Source organism: Helianthus annuus, chromosome 12 (genome assembly GCF_002127325.2).
Source record: "Helianthus annuus cultivar XRQ/B chromosome 12, HanXRQr2.0-SUNRISE, whole genome shotgun sequence".
Taxonomy (NCBI): Eukaryota; Viridiplantae; Streptophyta; class Magnoliopsida; order Asterales; family Asteraceae; genus Helianthus; species Helianthus annuus.
The window spans coordinates 83,343,045-83,366,704 of NC_035444.2; the positions used below are offsets into that span (position 1 = coordinate 83,343,045).

Consider the following 23,660-nt stretch of genomic DNA (forward strand, 5'->3'; position numbering starts at 1 on the left):
GATAGATTCGTAACGAAAACGATTAGCCCAACAAGACATTATACATATTATAAACAATATTACTGGTTAACCGTTACCTGTTTTCCGTCTTTTCCCATGGCTTGGTGACACACTGTCGGTATCATCATACACTGCAAGGCATCCAACAAAATACTGTTATGCACAATTTCTTATCCAACACACTATCCATATACAGGTCACCTTGAACTATGTTAAGTGTTCAGAGACATAAAAATTCTAACCTAACTCCCGTTGGGTCGGACCAAAGTCAGATTGTTGTTTGGAAGGTCCTCGCTTGGGTTCGTCGGATATAATCACAACGCTAGGGCTCTCAGACCTTTTTTGCCCTAACCTGTGTTTCGAAGTCCTACATATATAAAAGAAAACAAACTCAGTTGCCATTTTCCGATAAATCGGTTGAACAAAACCACCTTTTACATGACCGATTAAAACAAACTAACCTTTTAATTGAAGTCTGAATCTTCCTTAATCGTTTCAGCTTCACCGACGACGACAAGATTATGAACGACTTCCTCATTCTCCAAGCTGGACACTATCGGCTTCTGTGTTAGGGTTCCGGAAGTAGCTTCTCAATGTTTCTTTTTGGACGAGAGAGAAACATGAACAGATGATAAATGAGTATAATGGTCAAGAAGAAAATTTTTTGAATTGTCTTTGGAGTTGTTGATTAGACGGCTACTGCATGGCAGTGCTTTTTGTTTTCCAATGTGTATGTTGCCTTCCGAAAATGCCCTTCGATGGTACTAAATGGCAGTACTTTTTATTTCTTTTTAATTTTATTCATACCAAAATAATCATAGCCATTGATCAAGTTTGATGTAAGCTAATCAATGGTTCACAATGGGTTTCCTTAGTTTTCTTAAAAAGATAGGGTTTCTTATATAACCAAGCCCTATATATATATATATATATATATATATATATATATATATATATATATATATATATATATATATACACACACATATCCCCCTAACCCCCCCAAGCTAAAATGCTAAAAACTAAACCCCCAAAAAACCTAAAAAATCTAAAAAAATCAAAAAAAAATAAAAAAAAAATCTAAATTTTTTTTTTATTTTTTTACTATTTTTTATGTTCAAATCGCTACTTTTAGTAGCCAAAAAAAAAAATTTTTATTTTAAAAAAAAAATTTAAAAAAAAAATTTTTTTTTGATACTAAAAGTAGCGATTTTTATATAAAACATAGTAAAAAAATAAAAAAAAAATTTGGGTGTTTTTTAGATTTTTTAGGTATTACTGTTTGTGTTCACACTGGTTCTCGCAATAAAGGGTGGTTCCTAACGGATCTTTGTCCTATATATATATATAGGGAGGAGCTCATACGAGAACCACCCTTATTGTGAGAACCTTGAGAACCAATGTGAACACAAACTAAAATAGCTAAAAAACCTAAAAAAAACCTAAAAAAACCTAACCCCCAACCCCCCCCCCCCAAAAACCTAAACCCCCCACCCCCCCCCCCACCCAAAAAAAACCTAACCCCCCCCCAAGCTAAAAAAACCTAAAAAAAACCTAAAAAACCTAAAAAAAACTAACCCTCACCCCCCCCCCCCAAAAACCTAACCCCCCCCCCCCCCAAAAAAAAACCTAACCCCCCCCCCCCCCCCCAAAAACCTAAACCCCCCCAAGCTAAAAAAACCTAAAAAAAACTAAAAAAAACCTAACCCCCACCCCCCCCCCAAAAAAACCTAAACCCCCCTCCCCCACCCCCCAAAAACCTAACCCCCCCCCCCCCCCACCCAAGCTAAAATGCTAAAAACTAAACCCCCAAAAAACCTAAAAAAATCTAAAAAAAATCTAAAAAAATCTAAAAAAATCAAAAAAAAAATCTAAAAAATTTTTTTTGATTTTTTTAATATTTTTTAGGTTAAAATCGCTACTTTTCGAAGCAAAAAAAAAAATTTTGTTTTTTTTAAAAAAAAAAATTAAAAAAAATTTTTTTTTTTTTTTTGATTCGAAAAGTAGCGATTTTAACCTAAAAAATATTAAAAAAATCAAAAAAAAAATTTTATGTGATTTTTAGCTATTTTTAGGCATTTTTGGTGTGTTCACATTGGTTCTCGCGGTTCTCACAATAAGAGGTGGTTCTCGCATGATCTTCTCCCTATATATATATATATATATATATATGGGGGGCGCTAAAATGAAAACCAACCCTAGTTGCGAGAACTGCGAGAACCACCCTCCACGAATCAGATAATGACAACCAAAAGGGTAATATAGTCATTTAATCAAAACCATCAAATCATCTAATGCCAGTCATATGGCATTTTGTACTTTTTGTTCTTGAAGAAGACTTGGATGAGGAGAAGAGATCAATGACACTGAAGAGTGGGATGATGATAAAGATGAAGATCAACATGAAGAAAAAGCGAAAAACCCACCCACACGTCATAGATCTATGTCCCCAAACATCCACAAAAAAAACCACTTCAACAGACGGGCAGGGAAAATAATCAAACCGATGGGTTTGTTAAGTTTTACATAAAACGCCATATTTTGGTGTCAGTTCTTGTACTATTAAAGAACAGAGAGACTGATGGCAGTGAATATTGTGAAGAGAGATTCGATTAGGATTTTTAATTTATTTTCTTCGCTTGTATTTTTTTTTTACTGTGGCTGAAATATAATCCAACAATTGTAAAACGCAGATAACCCAAACGCCAAAATGTTTATAAAAAATATTAGAACAATCGGCCATCTTGTTTAAAACCCCTTGAAAAACGTCATTCAAATAGATTTCCTGCCTCTGGGTTCCAATGGCATACGATGTGAATAAACGCCAAAATGTTGATACAATGAAACCATTAAAACGCCATAAATTATTGAATTTGGTTAACGCCAAAAATCTTAAAAACCAAAAATTAAAACAATATCGGGAAAAGCGGAACTTGAAAAGCAGAAGATGAAAGGACAAAAAAACCCACCCGCCCTTCTGTAAGCCGGGTGACACGTGTTGGGCCTGGAAGCGTTTTTACTGTTCTCATACTTTTGAGTGTTTTCTCCCAATCCCGTTTCTATCTATCTATATGTATATATATATATATATATATATATATATATATATATATATATATGTGTGTATATATTCCAAGTTTAGAATTATTTATACCAAAATTTTTGATGGTTTTTAGGTCACAAATCCCAACAAATCTAACAAAATTAAATGATCAGTTGAAACAAATTTGTAACCAAACAAAAAACAAAAGTATCGTCCGTGCTACAAATTAAATTATTAGTTTCTTACGCATGAGAGATATGCATTTTCATTGAGCGTTGATTATCAGTTGAGCAAATTTGGCGAAACCAAGTGCGGTCAACTTGTGACGGAGGACAAGAGTACTTGGTGATGCCTTCAATATTATTTCATCTCATATTAGATTAGATTGTTACTTTCAAAACTTTATATTTAATATCATTTTACTTATATTTTAGAAAATAGAAAATATTCCAGATCTATAATTTCCATGTTATTACATTAATTAAATATAGTAGAAAAAACAAAGCGAGTCTTTTTGCTTATACTGATATTAAATTATATTATAACAGTAAACAAATGAATAATTCTAAATATTAATTTACTTATAGTTTTTAAAAATAAATAGATATTCTAGTCGTTTGTCATATTTATTACATTAAATTAAAAAAAAAAAAAAAAACAACAACACAAGTCAATGAGATTATATTGATATTGAATTATAGCTTTACATATAAAAATAATTTAATACTATTCATGACAGAGATGAATTAATGATTTTGGGCTTCTTATGCCATCATCGATATCCGACTAAGATTCAAATAAATGTCACCTTGTCACTTATAAAATGAGCCTTTATCTCATTTGAGGTACATAATAACCTTACACAATCCCAACCTTTTCTCCTCAGCTCCCATGCTCATGGAAACCAATTATTCTTTGAATTCTCAAAGAAAACAAGATCAAGATTTGAAAGATTGGGGTGTCAAAGCCCGAATGATTAGCCGCGATAACACCATGTCAAGACGATTCTCAGCTTCTCATATTACAAGTTTTCGAGACGAGGCATCCAAGTCGTTTCGCTACAACTTCACCATTTCGAGCACTGCATCCTCACCCGGATACACCTTGAAAGGTAAAGTGCAACCACTTGTTTTATTAATATTTCTAAGTGAACCAGAGTTTACTTGATCACTGATCATTGAATTTCCTCTATGCAGACGAAATCGACCCATCTACCTACTCATTCACCAGCGCGCTCAAAGGTGGAGGTCTTTCTTTGGAATCAAATCGATTTATATAAGCGCGATAACAACGACTAACTTGTTTTATAAACAAGTATATATATACATATATATGTGTGCCATAATGCATAATTGATTTGTTTTTTAAAAACATGTAGCATTGCAATTGAGATCAATAAACACATGGGAGTACTTGTCACCAGATGGATTAACGCTGAACTCGAAATGGAATGAAGCGGAAAGATATATATGCAATCCGCTCTCCGGTGAAGTTCCAATGGAGTGTTTATCGGCGAAAACACTGATGAATGGTCGATCATTCCGAAACATAACCAATAGAATGACCATGTCCGCACCTTTAATTCATCATTCTTCAAGAATCCAACCTCAAAAACTTGCTAATATTCATCCAATTCAAGGTTATAAGTTCAAACATACTTGTTTTTGTTTTTACTAGGATCAGTTTTGCAATTCAAAAGGGGGTTGTGACGCAGCTTGTTGCCCGTTTACCTGCCATTTTTTGTAATTTGTTATTTTGGCTTTTTAATAAAAATGTTACAAACCAAAAAAAAAGTTTATGAATATATTTTTCGAATAAAATGTCGATTTTTGGTTTTATGTTTATGTTGCTTAAATAAAGTTGTTCATGGGGAAATAATAGATGAACATGAGGCCAAGGAAAATAAGGTTGAAGGGAGGTTAGTGACTACGATGATGATGAAACGGGACGTCGGAATTCAGAGCAGCGTAAGCGAAGGTAGCCTGAGCCCCGCTTCTACGCCTTCGATTCAAGAGAGGTCGATCAAGTTCGATTTGAACTTGGATTCTTCGACTTCAAGCTCCAAGTCAGAATCAGATTCAAAATCAAAAATGGAATTCAAGGTACATTACAGAACTTAATTGTTATGTTTTTGTCTATATGCAATTTTAAAAAATATATGGATTCAAAGTTGCTAGTGAAATGAATGATGTAGTTTGAATTCAAATTTTCTAAGGTTTCGAATATTATTTATGAAAATTATTGTTGATTTTGAACTCATATGGTTGATAGCAACGTGTAGTATTCTTTATTTTCTTCTTTTTTTTTTGTATGAATTGAATGTTGGATGTATTAGTGAATATTTTAAAGTGTCAATTCATGTTTAATTGGTTGGATATATTAGTGAATATTTTAAAGTGTCAATTCATGTTTAATTGATTATTGTTGCATTAGTATTACAAAAATTGAATTAAAACTTATCAAACATATCGAACTTGTAAAATATCATAAACTAGGTATTCATCATTTGTAAATTAAGAACAAAAATAAATTGTTATTGTAGAAGAAAACAAAATAAAAATTTGTAGGACCCATTATTTTTAAAATCTAGAGGGTAAACTCGAAAGGAATCATGCATGGTAAGTTTCTGCAGTGTGGTACATTCAACAGCTTGAAAAGTTTTGTTATTACTATCATTGTTATTATATTATAATGCTATTATTTAAAATACATATTTATTTTTATTAATTTGTGTAAAAATATGAACCTTTAAAACTGTTTATCATTTTTTTCATCCAACACTTAATTAATAAATTTATTACACATATCCAAACATTCACTCACTTTATAACACAAAAGTTAATACTTGATTACATATCTTGTCTAGCCCCTTGCTAGTTTTTTTTTTTTTTTTTTTTTTTTTTTTTTTTTTTTTTTGCATCGTTTGCTTTGTTGTTTATAAAAAAGAAACAAAACTTAGTTACATATTGTATTAACTGTAGTTTTAAAAATTACCTGTATTTAACTAATATCAATGATATACTATATTATAATATAATATAATGTTTTCATTATTGTCTTAATTTCTATGCTATTTATACAACAAACCTACGTGTTATATGGTGAGTTAAGAAACAAAAAATAAAAACTCAAGCTATATCAAGTAAATCTCAATTGATCGTATAGTCTTATTTTAGAATGGGGTTTATAAATAAAAACGATAAAAGTTTTATTTTTATGTATGGAAACAGCTTTATGAAAAGTAGACCTAGATATGACATACTTTGGGGAAGAAGAACAATACATGAAACAAAAGGGTTCAATCAAGAATTCAGAAGATAGTTAAACGTTATGGCATCTTTTCTCCCTCTTTTCACTTTCACTTATCATTGCTTTTTATAGCTTACATCTTACTTTTTCTTAAAATATTAACCTTCTCGTAAATTTGCTCAAGCCGATTGATATATATATATATATATATATATATATATATATATATATATATATATATATATATATATATATATATATATATATATATATATATATATATATATATATATATATAGAGAGAGAGAGAGAGAGAGAGAGAGAGAGAGAGAAGATCATGCGAGAACCACCTCTTATTGTGAGAACCGCGGGAACCAATGTGAACACACAAAAAATGCCTAAAAATAGCTAAAAATCACACAAAAATTTTTTTTTTGAAATTTTTAATATTTTTTATAAAAAAATCGCTACTTTTCGAAGCCAAAAATTTTTTGGCTTCTAAAAGTAGCGATTTTAACATGAAAAATATTAAAAAAATTCAAAAAAAAAATTTTTAGATTTTTTTTAGATTTTTTTAGATTTTTTAAAGTTTTTTGGGGTTTAGTTTTTAGCATTTTAGCTTGAGGGTGGGGGGGGGGGGGGTTTAGGTTTTTGGGGGGTGGGGGAGGGGGGTTTAGGTTTTTTTTTTTTTTTTTTTTTGGGGGGGGGGGGTGGGGGTTATGTTTTTTTAGCTATTTTAGGTTGTGTTCACATTGGTTCTCAAGGTTCTCACAATAAGGATGGTTCTCGCATGAGCCCCTCCCTATATATATATATATATATATATATATATATATATATATATATATATATATATATATATATATATATATATGGGTGGAGTTCTAGAGTGAACACTAGTGTATTTGCAAACTGAGTGAACAAATCCTGGCCATTGATCTACACACGTGTATGGCTAGGATCTCATCATCAAATCGTAAAATACCTTAGTGTATTTCAACATCTAATCCTGACCATTGATCTACACATGTGTATGGCCAGGATTAGTTCACTCAGTTCGCAAGCTACACCAGTATTCACTCTTAAACCTAATATATATATATATATATATATATATATATATATATATATATATATATATATATATATATATATTTATATATATATATATATATATTCTTAAAATCTAGTTGTATGATATTGGCCAATATCAACATCAAATGTTGATATTTCCCACTATTAATAGCTGTCTCGGTACCACCTTCATCTTCGATTGAACTCTTTCTAATATATTTCGCTTAATTTGAATGATTTTTGTAGTTTGTTTTCTATTTTTAGGCATCTTCCATTTTATGTATTATATGTTTACATACTTATTAACTTAATAATAGAGTTAATTACATAGTTAGTCCCTTTGGTTTGCACAAAATAACATACTTAGGTATTGACAGTTTAAAATTATCTTCTAGGGTATTAACTTTTCATTTTGTAACGTTTGGAAGTATTAACTTCTAGGGTATTAACATAGTTAGTTCCTGTGGTTTGCACAAAGTAACATACTTTGGTACTAGTACCAAAGTATGTTACTTTGTGCAAACCACAAAGACTAACTATGTAATTAACTCCTTAATAATATTTATAAAGTTATAACTATGTAAATTCAACATATTATAACAAATAATTCAGACATATAATGTGGTAACAACTTGTGGTTTATATATTTAAGATAAATATTTCGGCCAAATGAAAAGCATGTGAATATATTGAGTTGTACCTTTCATGTACAGGAAGAAGATGTGGGGGGAGAAGAACAAACAAAAGAAGATGATGGAGATGAAAGGAAGAGATATGGTTGCATGTGCAAGCAAAAGAGTGGATGCTTGTCCTTGAAGAATTTCTGGCCAAGAAAAAATAAAAAAAGTTATTAGAATTTTAATTAGTATTTAAGGAAATAATTAATGTGTGATGAAAGAATGGTATGGATGTGAGGTTTGATCGACTGTATCGGTACCGTCATCATAGTGTTATGATTTTCCATAGCCTAATGAAAATTGTAATAAATTTTGTTTTAGTATATTTTGAGAAAATTTTATTATTCTGTTTTCATTTATTTAACACCATATTTTTTTCCGAAATTGTGGGTTTTATAAGTGTCAATATAATTAAATAGTTATCAGTATTTTTATTGTATATTTTTAATCGATTTGGTACTTATATTGCTTTAATGGACACTATATCATGGTAAGTCATGAATGTTTGGACATCTTAAATTGTTAACATGATGGTTTTGTATTCTTTACGAAGACATTATTCTCAGATTCATCACTACTATCATGATATATGTGATTACATATAATCTGTAATCACAAACATATTTATAGCATATGTATTGTTATTGTATGTTTGAAATTTTGTCTGGATTTACCAGTTAATTGTTTCTTACAGCGAAGAACCCTATCGGTAACGATGGTGATTGCGTTAGGCACATATCTTATTTAAAAGTAATATTTACTAAAAGTCCAGAACAATTGCTTTGTAAGGTTGGTTGGTTTCTAAAAGAACTTTCGCATGGCCAACTATATGTGGCATTGTCTAGAGTAAAAAGTAAAAGTATCCTTAAGCTATTGATACTTGATAAAGATGGTCAAATTACAAACAAAACTACAAATGTCGTGTATAAAGAAATGTTTAGAGATTAATATACCGTGTATTGATTTTATATTGTTTGATTTAATAAGAATAATTCATTTATGTAAATTGGTTTTCACATTATAAATGTAAATCCTAAAATCTATGTAATACGCAGGTCTACAAACTAGTTTCTTTATATAGGGTGTGTTTGAGATTGCTTTTTCAACCTGATTTTTTTATTATTGTGTTTTGAAATCGCAAAAAAAAAAAAAAATCTATTTTGAGTGTTTGGTAAAAAAATTAATAAAAACTGATTTTTTACGTTTTGTAAAGACCAAAACGTGATAATCCAAAAGTAGGTCACCCCTTATTGCAGAAAAACGTAATAATCCAAAAATTGATTTTTTACGTTTTGTAGATATCAAAATATATATATTTGCCAAACACTCAAATAGTTGATTATGTGATTATTGTGATATCAAACAACATAATCAAATTCTAACACTATCTTTCTGGCAGCACGTTTTTTTTAAAGCTAATTATCTTATTCTGATTATTTAAAACGCATAATCTATTTTCAAAACTCAACGCTAAACACCCTACAGTATTCTTAATTTTAAATTAAGGATTTGATATTGTATTAAGAAAAGTGTTTGGTTCAATTAACAGGCATGCACTTTTAATATAAAGATAACATTTAGTAACATAAAATTGTTAAAAATCAAATTTTAAGAAAGCAGTATATATTTATGGTTAAAATGGTCATGCAACTGTCAAGTTGGGTGTTTCGTTCTTTTGGCCTTATTCATTCGAAATTTGAATTATAAGGATCAAATTAACAAAAAGGTATAAATCAACGAAAACAGTCTTTTCTAAAAAATAAGTTTGCTACATTGTTTAACTTCAAAAATGAGATAAAATTAACTTTTGACTGAATTTTAACTCTTTCTAGTGGAAATTTTTTTGTGTTGAATCGGAAATTGAGTAAGTATTAGTTTGGTTTATTTCTGTATTTGTATGCTATCAACAATCGGTAGAGAAAACCAAAAAAAAAAAAAACAAATTGTGATATGCCCTGATTGACACATGTATTACATTGATCGAAAACCATAAAAACGATTATAATAAATGGTTAGTACTAATGGTGTTCGGTCGGAAGTGGTTCGGTTCGTCATGCACCGGTATGCTACCCGCACTCGCTATAGTGTACGATACAAATAAAAAGTTCTACTTTGAATACAATTACGATTTTAACATTGTTCAGCCAGAATCGGTTCGGCCTCCTTACACGACGGAAACTCAGTCAGTTTGAGTTTCGCTTCACTATGGTATCTACACTTGCTGGAACAACTGAAAGAGAAAAAAGAATACTGATATCGATTCCGATATGATATTACTGATGACGGTATCGATGTTGTTAGATCAGAATTGGTTTAGGTCGTCATGGTAGAGGAATAACACAGTCACTCGTATAGCTTACGATACCAAACAAAATACTCTATTTTGAATACAACTACGTTTATAGCGAAAATTTTCCTAGAATGTAAGAGAAAATAAATAAACATGTTGGCGATGGGCTTTCCATCGGTATTAGTTCGATTCATTAAGTATTGTACCATGCCACCACTCGGTATAATACCTGAAAGATAAACAATTGTTGGGACAATTTCTTATAGTAAGAATTTTAGAAAGCATTACATTATATTATATTATTAGAATAACTAAAATGGGTAAACATCTTCTATTTATAAAAAAATGTGAGATAGTTTTGATAACATGTATGTTTGTGGCCTAGGGGTGATTATCGAATTGAATAACGAATTTTCGAATTACTCGAATTAAAATTTTCAAATATTTTTTATTTTTGTTTGAATTTGAATTCGATTAAAAACTGGCTAATTCGATTCGAAATAGTATTTGAATAAAACCTCTGATTCATATTTGATTCGAATTCTATTAAAATTTCGAATTTGAATCGAATTCGATTAATTTCGAATTTGAATAAATTTGTTTTGTTTCAAATTCATTAAAAATATGTAACAACTATCAAAATCATAACTTTAACACCAAATATAGATTTTGAAGTAGATATAAATCACAATATCACATTAAAAAGTTTACAACAAGTGTGGTGATGCGTGATAGTGGCGGGTACGACGATGGGGATGGGGGATGGTGGTTGGTGCGCTGATAAAGGATGCAGAGCTGTGATGGGAGATGGGGAATGGTGGTTGGGAAGCGTCGCTATGGCCGAGGTGTGTTGGTGGCGTCGTTATCTCAGTAGGTTAAGTTATAGTGGTGGTTGATGCAAATAAGTTAGGTTAGAATTGATAAATTGAAGATAAGTTTAACTTATGGGCTATTTGCACTTGGTAATGTGCTCCTTTAAGACTTAGAATAAATTTATAGATGTTGGATATGAGAGTGTGTGTAGGGTGTGTTTTTCAAATAAAACAGTTAATCAAATTGGAAATTCAATCAAACACTAATAAACAAACACATTAATCTAACACTACTAGATTTGTAATTGATTGCAAAATGATTTCACTGAAGTCATACGATGTAATACAATCACAAGGTACAGTTTGTACTCCCTCTCACCAGGTGAACACTTTCTCACTTAGTTCTTTTGCGCTCAGGCTCTAAGTGATGGTTATTACAATTACAATGAAGAACTATATATAGGAGGAGTGAACTGCTGGTGACGTCATCATGAAAGCGACCCTTAACAGCTTCATTAAATGATTTAATTGCCAGCAGCTATGAAAACTGCTGGATCGTTACACTGTTGCATTGAACGACTACTTCTGATGTGGGTTAGTGTGAACATCTAGATTTCACAAAACTAGTGGTTGTAGACCAGCACTTCTGGAATTCTAGAATTTCTATCTTTGACTTGTTAACTTGGTCTTCTAGTCTTCAGTCTTTGACTTTGGTTGACATGACTGTTGACTTGTGTAACCATAGCAACATTTCAAGTTTTCTAACCTTTGATCATTTTCGTATTTTTTAAAATACTATTTCTTATTTACGTGTATCGGTATTGTACGTTAATGCAAAATGATATACACAACATTTCCGATACAAAATCTAAGTTATACATGCTTTGATACCATTCACATAACTTAAATGACAAGTTAGAAAGGTTAAAAAGGTCAAAAAACTAATAATACAACTCCAGGGGCCAAAACTGTAAAAAATCAAAGTTTTGTATTTCTGAAGGCCTTATGAACCGTAAGGCCTAACTCCTAAGGTCTGTAAGGGGTGCCCAATGTGTAGAATTGTGTTGGCAGCAACCTTGTTCTCTAAGTATTGCCACCTTGCACGAATTTTGCCACCTTAAATATGATCTTGATACATGTTGAACACTAATCAACATTTAATCCTCAATTAGTATAAATAGGTTCCTTGTTCTTGAGTTTCATTCACACCTTTCATACTCTTCTCCTTTAAAACACTCTTGGAGCTTGCTTCTGGATCTGAAGCCTCCATTTCTGAGTTCTTAGCACTAGTAAGGGTTCTTTCATGCTAATTTCAGTTTTGTAGTTAGTTTTTACTTGAAAGTCAATGCAGTTTGACTTTTTCTTTAACTTTCGGTTCTGACCATTTTAGTTAAGTCAAAGTTCAATTAATTTATGTTATGTGGTCATTATATCATAGGGTATAGTTCCCTGCAATTATACCCTGTGATCATCACGTTAAGTGAGTCAAATGACGAGTCAAACATAATTTTTTAAAAGTTAAACGCAGCTTTGTGCATTTTGCAACAAATGCGTTTTCAAGTATTAAAACCAAAAGTTTTGACACCAAATTAGTTTGTTTAACATCATAAAATATATTTTGATGTGTCGGACCATCATAAGACCCATTTGACCATCTGGACCCGTATTTACGCATACGACCTGTTAAAATGGAGCAAAACCATTTTCACAAGTCGTAACGGGTTAAAACACTTCCAAAACAGAATGTAAGGATTAATAAATCATAGTACATGAGATCCTTCGCTTGTTTGATTATAAACCACATTCTATCTGATCTTCCGTAAAAACCATAAATATACACTAACTATATAATTATTCAAATTGTTATGAAAACTTGAGCTACTCAGGCACGCTTAAAGTACATAATCAATAACCAAAGATAGTCCTCACTTTTCCATTTTCAAAATGTTTTAAGGTGATTCATATATGCCTACTACTTTTCCAAAATTTACAACGCCTATTACATATGGTTTATATATACGATATGCTTTCCATTTTGTATGAAACTTGGTGATGCGTCATCCACAACACAAATACGTTCTTTAACTTTGGCCAAGCCGACCGGTAGTATGTTATGACACTATAGGATGGACAACCCATTCCCGTTTCCTAGGTTTGTTTGGAAGTTTGCTTAGGGAATGACAGAAACTGTGCAATTTTTGACGAACCCTTCTTGGGTTTCTCCAACGAGTCACCAAAGGCTTGAATGTATTTCTAAATGGCCACACTCGTTTATACAAAATCACAAATTTTTTCAACATATAAACCATACAATTCAAGTTTAAACAATTTATTATCATACAATCTTGACAAAGAAACATTTTTGACATATTCATGGCTACAAACATATTTGACATACATTTGGCTACAAGGTTTATTTTACTTATCGGCTCTTGTAGTCGGACAATGTATTGCAATACCAAATTCATAGCCATGAATTTGACCACAAAACCTATGTTACTCACCAACTTTATTGTTGACATTATATTTTCACATATGTTTCAGGTACTAATGCATGATACTTAAGTATGCTACACATAGGAACAGACTCGGGCCTTAGTTTGCTTAAATCTAAAAACAATTACTTGTAATCGTTTGTGTTTTGAAAACAATGTAATGCATTGTTTAATATAATGAAACTTTAAGCTAGTACCATGCGTTGTGAATAATTTGTAATGTCACTCCCAGATGTTTCCGCCACAAGTTCCACGTGGTCGGGGTGTGTTATAGATTGGTATAAGATCCATGGTTATAGGGAATTAGGTTATTAAAAATGCTTTTAACCAAGTGTCACACCCCGACCACGTAAAACATCAAATCGTGGCGGAAACGTCGGGGAGTGTTGTAACAGAATTATTGTTTCACAACCATGGCATTTAAAGTTATATTTTATTTATCAACAAAAGAGATACATTGTCTTAAAACAACTGAAACATAGAGTACATAACATGTTTTAACTAGTCTAGCTTCATTTTATAGTCACTAAGGCCCAAGTCCACCCTAGCGTATCACGATCAAGCTATGCATTAGCTCCTGAAACACATGTGAAAATAAAGTACGTCAGCATAAAAATGCCTGTGAGTAACATAGGTTTTTGTGAAAATAGGATTCATGACTTAGGTTTTAGAAAAGGGTTGTTTAACAAAGTCAGTCATGATCCTTGTAACATGTTTTGTTTTATAAATCATTTGAAAAGCGATGATAAAGTAGATGATATGTGAAAGAGTAATGTAAGGTTAAATGAATAACTAAGTAAAATGAGTTTGTATATAACGAACAGTTTTGTAAAACAATGCCTTGTGAAAAATAAGTTATTTGTAAAAATGTATAAGTCCACATTGAATGATTTAAATAACGCTACGACATGTAATATAATACAAGCACTTATATATATAGGAAGTACCAGCGGCGTATCCACCATGTTTGTATCACATTACACACGTCTCGTTACTTAAATCACTTACCCAAACAAACCACCAATGTAAGTTGCCCATGTCTAAACCATTTGTCCAATGTTATTGTGAAAGCCATGTCAAAATGTGTATATCAATATCAAAAATGTCAATGTTAATTATCAATCATGTAATGTGTAATCAAAATGTCATGTATGGTTGGTGAAATATGTATCAACTAAACCATAGGCAAAAATGCACAAAACAATGTATTGAAGTAAAACATGGTTTAAATCAACGCTATGTTTTGTGGGAAACGCATGCTATAATGAATACAGACATTTATGCGGTATTGTGAAAATGCATACATCCAAGCCTTGCAACTGTGGTGATAAACCTTTAAACAAATTAAAGGTCTATCTGTCTAAATGTTTTAATCGAATTCGGTCATTCCTTCCATCCAAACATACCCAGGATGTCAGGAACGGGAGTTGTCAATTCCTATGGTACCATTACCTACTAACGAGCGGCGTGATCAATGTTAATGAATGTATATGGTCCCACTTAAACAAACCAAATGTCATACCCAAGATGTAAGCATGTAAAACAATGCACTAAGTATGATGAACATACATAGCGTGAAATGTCATGTAAAACAAATGCACTATGATGTGCGTGAAGTGTGTTATATTTTTTATGTATATTTAAGCCCCTTTTTACACTTTTAGCCAAGTTTTAAATTTATAAAACACGATATTTACTAACACTAAACACACATATGGGCAAGTGCACCCATCGTGGACGTAGTATAGTGTTGGTAAGATACCGAGGCCGTCCAAGGACACAAGAGCTTTTAATACCGGTTTATCCTCAACGTCTAATCAAATCAAAAAGTGAGAAAAATGTTTTAAACTAAGAAAAATAAAAACTAACTAAATGCTGAAAATAAAAATAAAATAAAAACAGATAGACAAGATGAATCACTTGGATCCGACACGTGTATTAGTATAACCTTTGATTATTTTCGCACTTTTGCACTTGTTTAAGAGATTATCTTAGTTATTGTAGTAGGCCCCTCTTTTGAAGGCGACGTTACCCTCAACCCAGTAGTTTGAGTCAGCAAGGATACAATCCTAAAGGGTCGGATTATTGAAAGATAATGAACTAAGTTATTAATGCAAATTGTGGTAGGCCCCGCTTTTGGCGGTGACGTTACCCTCGGCTAAGTAGTCTGAGTCAGCAGGGATACAGTCCTAAATAGCCGGGTTATAGTATTAATAGTAGTTAACTTATGAGGGGGTCAAAGAGTTTGGATCCCCGCCATCCAATACCTATGGGCATTGAAGGATATCCTACTAAATTTGACCCAGGTCCCAAGCAGGACCTCTAAACGCTGAACAAGGGCAAGACCCTTACCAAACCATTCCCTTAACCCCCGACCAGGTAGCCAACATACCTCCATATAGACCGTGGAGATATGAATGGTGAAAATCTTTTATCTTATATAGACAGTAAAATAATGCCTAGACACCACGGACAAATGATAAGGAAAGATCACCTTCAACATAAGTAACTAGTTATTAAAGTCATTAATACAAAACCAAATAAAAAGTGCAAAAGATTAAAAATAAAAAGTATTATACTAAACACTTGTCTTCACCAAGTGATGTAAGAGACTTAGGCAAACATGGCCTTGATTGTCAAGAACTCTTACGATCAATCTTGGATCCCGAGACGACTCACACACTCTACGATGGACAATGGATGATGGTGGTGGATGATGGTGTTATGGTGGTGGTGGGTGGTGGATGAAGTGTGAGAGAGGTGGTGTGCCAAGGGATGAGAGAGAATGAAGCCAAGCTTTTCTATTTATAGGCTGAACAGAAGGCTGGACACGGCCCCGTGTCCGCTGGACACGGCCCCGTGCCCGTCTGACATTCTCTCACTTCATTAATTGTAATTGCGAATTACAATTAATGCGCCTGCTGTACTTTCACCACGCCCCCGTGCTCGCTGGACACGGCCCCGTGGTGGGCAATGGAAGCTTCTACTGGTTTGTCTTTTCTGCTGCTTCCTGGGCACGCCCCCGTGTTCGCTGGACACGGGGCGTGTTCAGACTCTGTTTCTTCTCCTTTGCCTTGGGAGGTGCCGTTGAGGGTCCGGGCAGTCCACTTTATGGTAGAATTAGTTGTCTTTTTGCTTCTTTTGTGATTTTGAGCTCATTTCATCCTGAAAATACAAAAGGAAGACAAAAACACTCTTTTTCCAACATTAGTACTTAAAAAGGGTTAGTTTTATGCCTTAATTGATGTGATTTATATGTTGCATTTTACACACATCAAATACCCCCACACTTGAACTTTTGCTTGTCCTCAAGCAAAACTCTTTAAATGTGGCTTACACTCCCAAATGGAATAGGTAGAAGAGAAAGTTTTTGGCTTGTCATAGAGTGTCGGGAATCCAAGGTCTTTGTAAGTTTTATTTTTATTTATTTACAATCCTATTCGTTATGATTTATTTTGAACGTTTCATAAGATAAATTACTTATTTGGCATAGCATGCCTTATTAAAATTCCATTTATATACAAGTTCACATACCTCACGGGAGATCACTCAACACTCGACCGAAGGTGTATATTTTAGTGAATCACTCGAGAGCGGCACGGAACTTACGCCTTCCATAGGCTTGCCAAGCAATCAATCCTCCTCCTTTTTAACTTTTTACATTTGTAAATATCAAGAGGACTTTTGGGGTGAAGGGTTAGGCTTGGGTTAAAGGTGGGTGGTTGGTTAGTGGTTAGTAAAAAGGGCGAAAATCGTAACAAGCGTCGGTTTTCGTGAAGTACCTTGTTTTTAGTGACTTTTTATTTTGAAGTATTTCTCCAAACAAGCTTTTATAGCTTTTGTTTGTTTTTGACTTCATCATCATTTTTTTTTTCGTCACATAAAAAGGTGAGTTTACGAAAAAGCGAGCTTGTTACTAAAATAAAGGGTGAAAAAAAATAAAAAGGTTTTTGGTGGGTAAAAAGGGTTTTGGGGTAATGAAATGAAAGGTTTAGGCTCAAAGGGGCTATCTAGGGGGATTTTGGGTAGGTAAAAAAAATGAAAAATAATGGTTTTGAAAGAAAAATGGTTAGTCCTAATGCCTCCATCATTTACTTACTTGGGTTTAAGTTGGTAAGGACCGGGAATGTATCGTCGTGGCAAGTTCTAGATTTGTAAGAACCGAGCGGCTATTCACACAAGAAACGAAAAAATGAGCATTTAATCTAAATATGTGTATTTTTATGCTCAATAAAGGCTCAAAACTCACTTTTGTGGGAATGGGTTTTTAATGTGACCAAGTATATATAATCGAATTTTTAACTAGACTTGTTATACCGTTTCATAATTTTCTTATGTTGGTTCTTTTTTTATCACGATGCTATCGGTTGTAAACTTGTAAAAATATAACCTTTTTAGAACTTGTTATTCCCAACTTAAACTAAGACAAGTAAATAAAAAAAAATGAAAAAGTTTTTGAAAAAAATTTGGGGTGTTTAGCGGTTCCAATAGAGTTTTGTGTAAGGCTTGTGTTTAGGATTTTGCAAAATTTCAAGGTTTAGCATCCCCCCCACACTTAAATTACACATTGTCCTCAATGTGTCCAAAAATAAAGTTTTTGGTTGATTAGAATGTATAAAAGTGGGTTAAAAAGCAAAGATTTATGTTACTGGCATCCTGGACACGGCCCCGTGTTGACCGGGCACGGCCCCGTGGTCAAGTGCCAGTAACAAAAATTACAGAATTGAAACAGAAGCCTGGACACGGGGGCGTGTCCGCTGAACACGGCCCGTGTCCAGTTACCTGAACTGGGTGATTTTCTGCAGGGGCTCAGCACGGGGCCGTGTTGGTTGGGCACGGCCCGTGTTGAGCCTTCTGTGATGGAGAGTTTTGTCGGGTTGCTCTGTTCTTCGTGCATGGTTCCATTTTTCTCGTTCCCTTTTTCATCCATTACCACCATGAGTGTGTTTTATTCTCAAAACAACCATCAATCTTAAAAACCATCATAACATTGCTAATAGAGAGACATTACATAAAGATAAAAATTACATAAATATTAAACTTATGGAGTTCTAGCCCTATGTTTTATTTTAATTTAGCAAAATTTCCAAGAAGCTACTAATCTTGGTTAGATAAGGCTTTGTAGAACTCCTCCTTTCGGGTGTGGTTCTCCTCATATGTCGGCAAGCCACTCCTCTACCTCCCTTGGAAGGAGAAAAGAGGGCTCGTTCGCATTAGTTTGAGGAGTTTCAACTTCCGCTGGAACTTCTTGTGGGTTTTCCATAGGAGGTTCTGCGGGAAAGTCTCCCCACCCGGTAGGGTTGTTAACACCGAGTGCCAAGTTCCAGTCTTGTTGTGGAAGGACTGGTTCCATAGGAGGTGCTACCAAAATGTTTAACCTTTGGTGCAAAAGGTTAATCTCTTGGAAGCTGCTTTCAAGTCCCATTGTAAGATCGTTAATACGGTCAATGAGGACCTCCTCTACTGACGTCATTTCGTCGAGAGCTTCCCTCAGTGCTATCACGTAGTGCACAAGTGTAGCTTCAACGGAGGGCCTCCTTCCCCTTCGGCTGTTTGAGGAATGAACGGATGATGTTTCGCTGTTTTCACTCGCCATTCTACGAAAAATAAACCAAAAGCAGTTTATATGACGAAACAGTTTCTGGACACGGCCCCGTGCTCATTGAGCACGGCCCCGTGTTCATCTTTCTGCAGAATTTTGGAGCAAGGAATCTTGGGTTTTTAAGTTATTTTCTGAGTTTATGCAAGCTTTTTGACAGTAAATAACTCTAAACAATGTTACATAACATGTTTTTACCAAGATTCTATGATCAAAACTCATTGTTCCCTACCACAAAGATTGAAAATTCAAACTTTTCATGGTAGTTCTTGAAGAAAGATGAAGAAGAAGGAAATGTCTAGAAGAGGAAAGGACAAGATGGGTTGTTGGAAACTTCTTTTAGACTTACCTAGGATTGTTTGAGAGAAGATTCCTTCAAATCTCTGTCCCCAAGTTGGTCCAAATGTGCAGGATTTTCGGCTGCATTTATAGAAAACGACAGCCTGCTGGACACGGCCCCGTGTCCGCTGGACACGGCCCCGTGTGCAGATAAAATTCTGACACAGTTTGTCCGTATTCTGACGTTCTGATCAGAAGGGAATCTTTTGGTGGACACGGGGGCGTGTTGGCCGGGCACGGCCCCGTATCGGAAAGCTGTTTTATGAAGTTTTGTCTTTACTAAGGAGCTAATCTATATCGGGTGGCTCTTGACTTGTTGGAACAACCCCAAAGTGCCTAAGATACCTTAATTGTCCTATACTAAGGCGAGAACGCAAGAGGTTGTCGGTGAGGGTGATTCCTATTTTCATTCTAGGTGGACAAGTCCAACCCTTTCCCGGGCTCTCGTTAAAGAAGGTGTATGCCGAATCGCTCAGGTCTATGTATGCATCGAACGAAGTCGATGGGGAGTCCTTCACGGCACAATCGGCACAGGGACGACTATCGTCCGCGTCTTTTCTAGGTAAGAAGGTATTTTCGGGAGCAACGAGGTTGTCGGAATGCGGTTCCAACATTTCCTCATGGTCATCATCTTGGGATGGATCTAAAAAATCCTTCCTAAGTTCTTTTGACCAATTGAGAAGTAGTTCTTCTAGTTGAAATAACTCGTCAAGGAGCATTTCTCCTAGAATATCTGGCTGGGCGCATTCGAGGGAGAAATAGTGCTTATTTTTACTTTCGCCCCTCTTAAGGTTACAAGGAATCGGTGGGTCTATATAGTGGGGTCTATAAGTGAGGAAAAAACATTTTAATTCCTCATGTTCGCCTCCACATATTCGACACCACAAACCATAAGAGTGCCGAAAGTAAAAAGAATTACTATCACTCATGTTTGTGTCAGAAATTACCAACCGCCGGGATCTAACGGTTCTGTTTTCAGCAACTGAATCTTGGGCACGGGGGCGTGTTGAGTGGACACGGCCCCGTGTTCAGCCTACTGTCTGACTTAAAACAGGATTGCCAGTTCCAATGATTGAGCACGGGGCGTGTTCAGCGGGCACGGCCCCGTGTTGAGCTCTGCAGAAGCTAAAAATCTAAAAAAAATTCCTAAAAATTAAAGAAAAATAAAAATATGTTTAGGCCGTTGATTCCTAACTTTCTTAAAATCCTTGTGTCCCCGGCAACGACGCCAAAAACTTGATGTGCGTGAAGTGTGTTATATTTTTGATGTATATTTAAGCCCCTTTTTACACTTTTAGCCAAGTTTTAAATTTATAAAACACGATATTTACTAACACTAAACACACATATGGGCAAGTGCACCCATCGTGGACGTAGTATAGTGTTGGTAAGATACCGAGGTCGTCCAAGGACACAAGAGCTTTTAATACCGGTTTATCCTCAACGTCTAATCAAATCAAAAAGTGAGAAAAATGTTTTAAACTAAGAAAAATAAAAACTAACTAAATGCTGAAAATAAAAATAAAATAAAAACAGATAGACAAGATGAATCACTTGGATCCACACGTGTATTAGTATAACCTTTGATTATTTTCGCACTTTTGCACTTGTTTAAGAGATTATCTTAGTTATTGTAGTAGGCCCCTCTTTTGAAGGCGACGTTACCCTCAACCCAGTAGTTTGAGTCAGCAAGGATACAATCCTAAAGGGTCGGATTATTGAAAGATAATGAATTAAGTTATTAATGCAAATTGTGGTAGGCCCCGCTTTTGGCGGTGACGTTACCCTCGGCTAAGTAGTCTGAGTCAGCAGGGATACAGTCCTAAATAGCCGGGTTATAGTATTAATAGTAGTTAACTTATGAGGGGGTCAAAGAGTTTGGATCCCCGCCATCCAATACCTATGGGCATTGAAGGAGATCCTACTAAATTTGACCCAGGTCCCAAGCAGGACCTCTAAACGCTGAACAAGGGCAAGACCCTTACCAAACCGTTCCCTTAACCCCCGACCAGGTAGCCAACATACCTCCATATAGACCGTGGAGATATGAATGGTGAAAATCTTTTATTTTATATAGACAGTAAAATAATGCCAAGACACCACGGACAAATGATAAGGAAAGATCACCTTCAACATAAGTAACTAGTTATTAAAGTCATTAATACAAAACCAAATAAAAAGTGCAAAAGATTAAAAATAAAAAGTATTATACTAAACACTTGTCTTCACCAAGTGATGTAAGAGACTTAGGCAAACATGGCCTTGATTGTCAAGAACTCCTACGATCAATCTTGGATCCCGAGACGACTCACACACTCTACGATGGACAATGGATGATGGTGGTGGATGATGGTGTTATGGTGGTGGTGGGTGGTGGATGAAGTGTGAGAGAGGTGGTGTGCCAAGGGATGAGAGAGAATGAAGCCAAGCTCCTCTATTTATAGGCTGAACAGAAGGCTGCACACGGCCCCGTGTCCGCTGGACACGGCTCCGTGCCCGTCTGACATTCTCTCACTTCATTAATTGTAATTGCGAATTACAATTAATGCGCCTGCTGTACTTTCACCACGCCCCCGTGCTCGCTGGACACGGCCCCGTGGTGGGCAATGGAAGCTTCTACTGGTTTGTCTTTTCTGCTGCTTCCTGGGCACGCCCCCGTGTTCGCTGGACACGGGGCGTGTTCAGACTCTGTTTCTTCTCCTTTGCCTTGGGAGGTGCCGTTGAGGGTCCGGGCAGTCCACTTTTGTTCCTTTTCTTGTATTTATGGTAGAATTAGTTGTCTTTTTGCTTCTTTTGTGATTTTGAGCTCATTTCATCCTGAAAATACAAAAGGAAGACAAAAACACTCTTTTTCCAACATTAGTACTTAAAAAGGGTTAGTTTTATGCCTTAATTGATGTGATTTATATGTTGCATTTTACACACATCAAATTTTTACAGAATATGACAAATGTTCCAAAATTTATTGTGTAAAAATATCAAAGTCCAATTAGTTACCCATATTTTATAAAAAATCATTTTCTCGACTGCAATCAGATTTGTTACCATTCTGATCGCAGTTTACGGAAATATTCACTAAAAATCAACCGTAAGTCCGTTTGACGAAATTCCAGTTGGAGGGTCGTCCTGACAACGGTGTCCATCTACTGTAAAAATTTCATTGGTTGATTTTATTCAGGTTTTAAGTTGTGACCCCGAAAATGTCATACTTTTTCTGCAATAAAAATGCAGCTTGAGCTGCTGTCCAAAAATAACCTTTTAAAAATAGTAAACGGTCTCGAAAAATTATGATTCCAGTGCCATTTGCTTAGTTATTCCAAAACACTCATTTTAGGCTTTAGAAATTCCGTTTTTCGACTTAAAATGACCCCGTTACAGCCTGTTGAAGTTGGCTGGAAATCCAACTCAGCAAGCTGTTTGAGTTTTTGTGTGTGAAAAACAATCAACAATCGAACAAGAATCGAAGTGAGACAAGAGTATGAATGGACTTACTACTAGCACAAGGCTAGGGTAGAAATTCTAGTGAAGATGATGGTGAGAAAGATGATGAACAAGACTAGAACAAAGCTCCTTTGAATGCCCTTCAACTTGCAACCTCCATGGATCACCTTCAAAGCTTTGAATGAAGAACAAGTCTTGAAGATTTGAAGGTAGAGAGAGAGATGGGGGACGATTTTGAGGAGAGAGGGAGAGTTAGAGTTGAGTGTGAATGATCTTGGTTAGATTGTGAAGATATATGTAGGAGATTTTGTAGAGATATGGACATGGCATGCACTAACACTTGGCAATACAAAGATCAAAGGAGATATTGCCATATCTTGCAAAATTTGGTGGGTCCCCATATATATATATAACCGTAAGATGTATGGGGGGAGGGGGTGAAGTGTAAGTTTTTATATAAACATGCCATATGTAGGCTAAAACGAGTGTTTAACTAGATACCGGGTATTTTATCTAGCGTTTAAATCCCGGTTATGGCGTTCTAAAATATTTTTATTATACTATAAAAATAAACTCGCCAAAATATTACTAGAAGTAAATTTCAGTTGCCAAGACTGGCTGCATTGTCTGCGTTTTGCAAT

General features: G+C 34.6%; 1 protein-coding gene across 1 annotated transcript; it reads left to right on the forward strand.

Annotated features, from left to right (window-relative positions):
* Nucleotides 1-3,783: 3,783 nt before the first annotated feature.
* LOC110895455 lies at nt 3,784-8,402 on the forward strand. The gene is made up of 5 exons (XM_022142774.2): nt 3,784-4,154; nt 4,240-4,284; nt 4,422-4,682; nt 4,925-5,145; nt 8,080-8,402. The coding sequence occupies exons 1-5, from the start codon at nt 3,935-3,937 to the stop codon at nt 8,218-8,220; spliced, it is 888 nt and encodes a 295-aa protein (XP_021998466.1). The 5' UTR covers nt 3,784-3,934; the 3' UTR covers nt 8,221-8,402.
* Nucleotides 8,403-23,660: the final 15,258 nt, after the last annotated feature.

Excerpts from the sequence above, each read along its gene's own strand:
- LOC110895455 (XM_022142774.2), top strand. The coding sequence starts at position 3,935 with ATGCTCATGGAAACCAATTATTCTTTGAATTCTCAAAGAAAACAAGAT. Across the intron at positions 4,285-4,421 it reads ATTCACCAGCGCGCTCAAAG|CATTGCAATTGAGATCAATA; the intron begins GTGGAGGTCTTT and ends AAAAACATGTAG. Across the intron at positions 5,146-8,079 it reads AATCAAAAATGGAATTCAAG|GAAGAAGATGTGGGGGGAGA; the intron begins GTACATTACAGA and ends TTTCATGTACAG.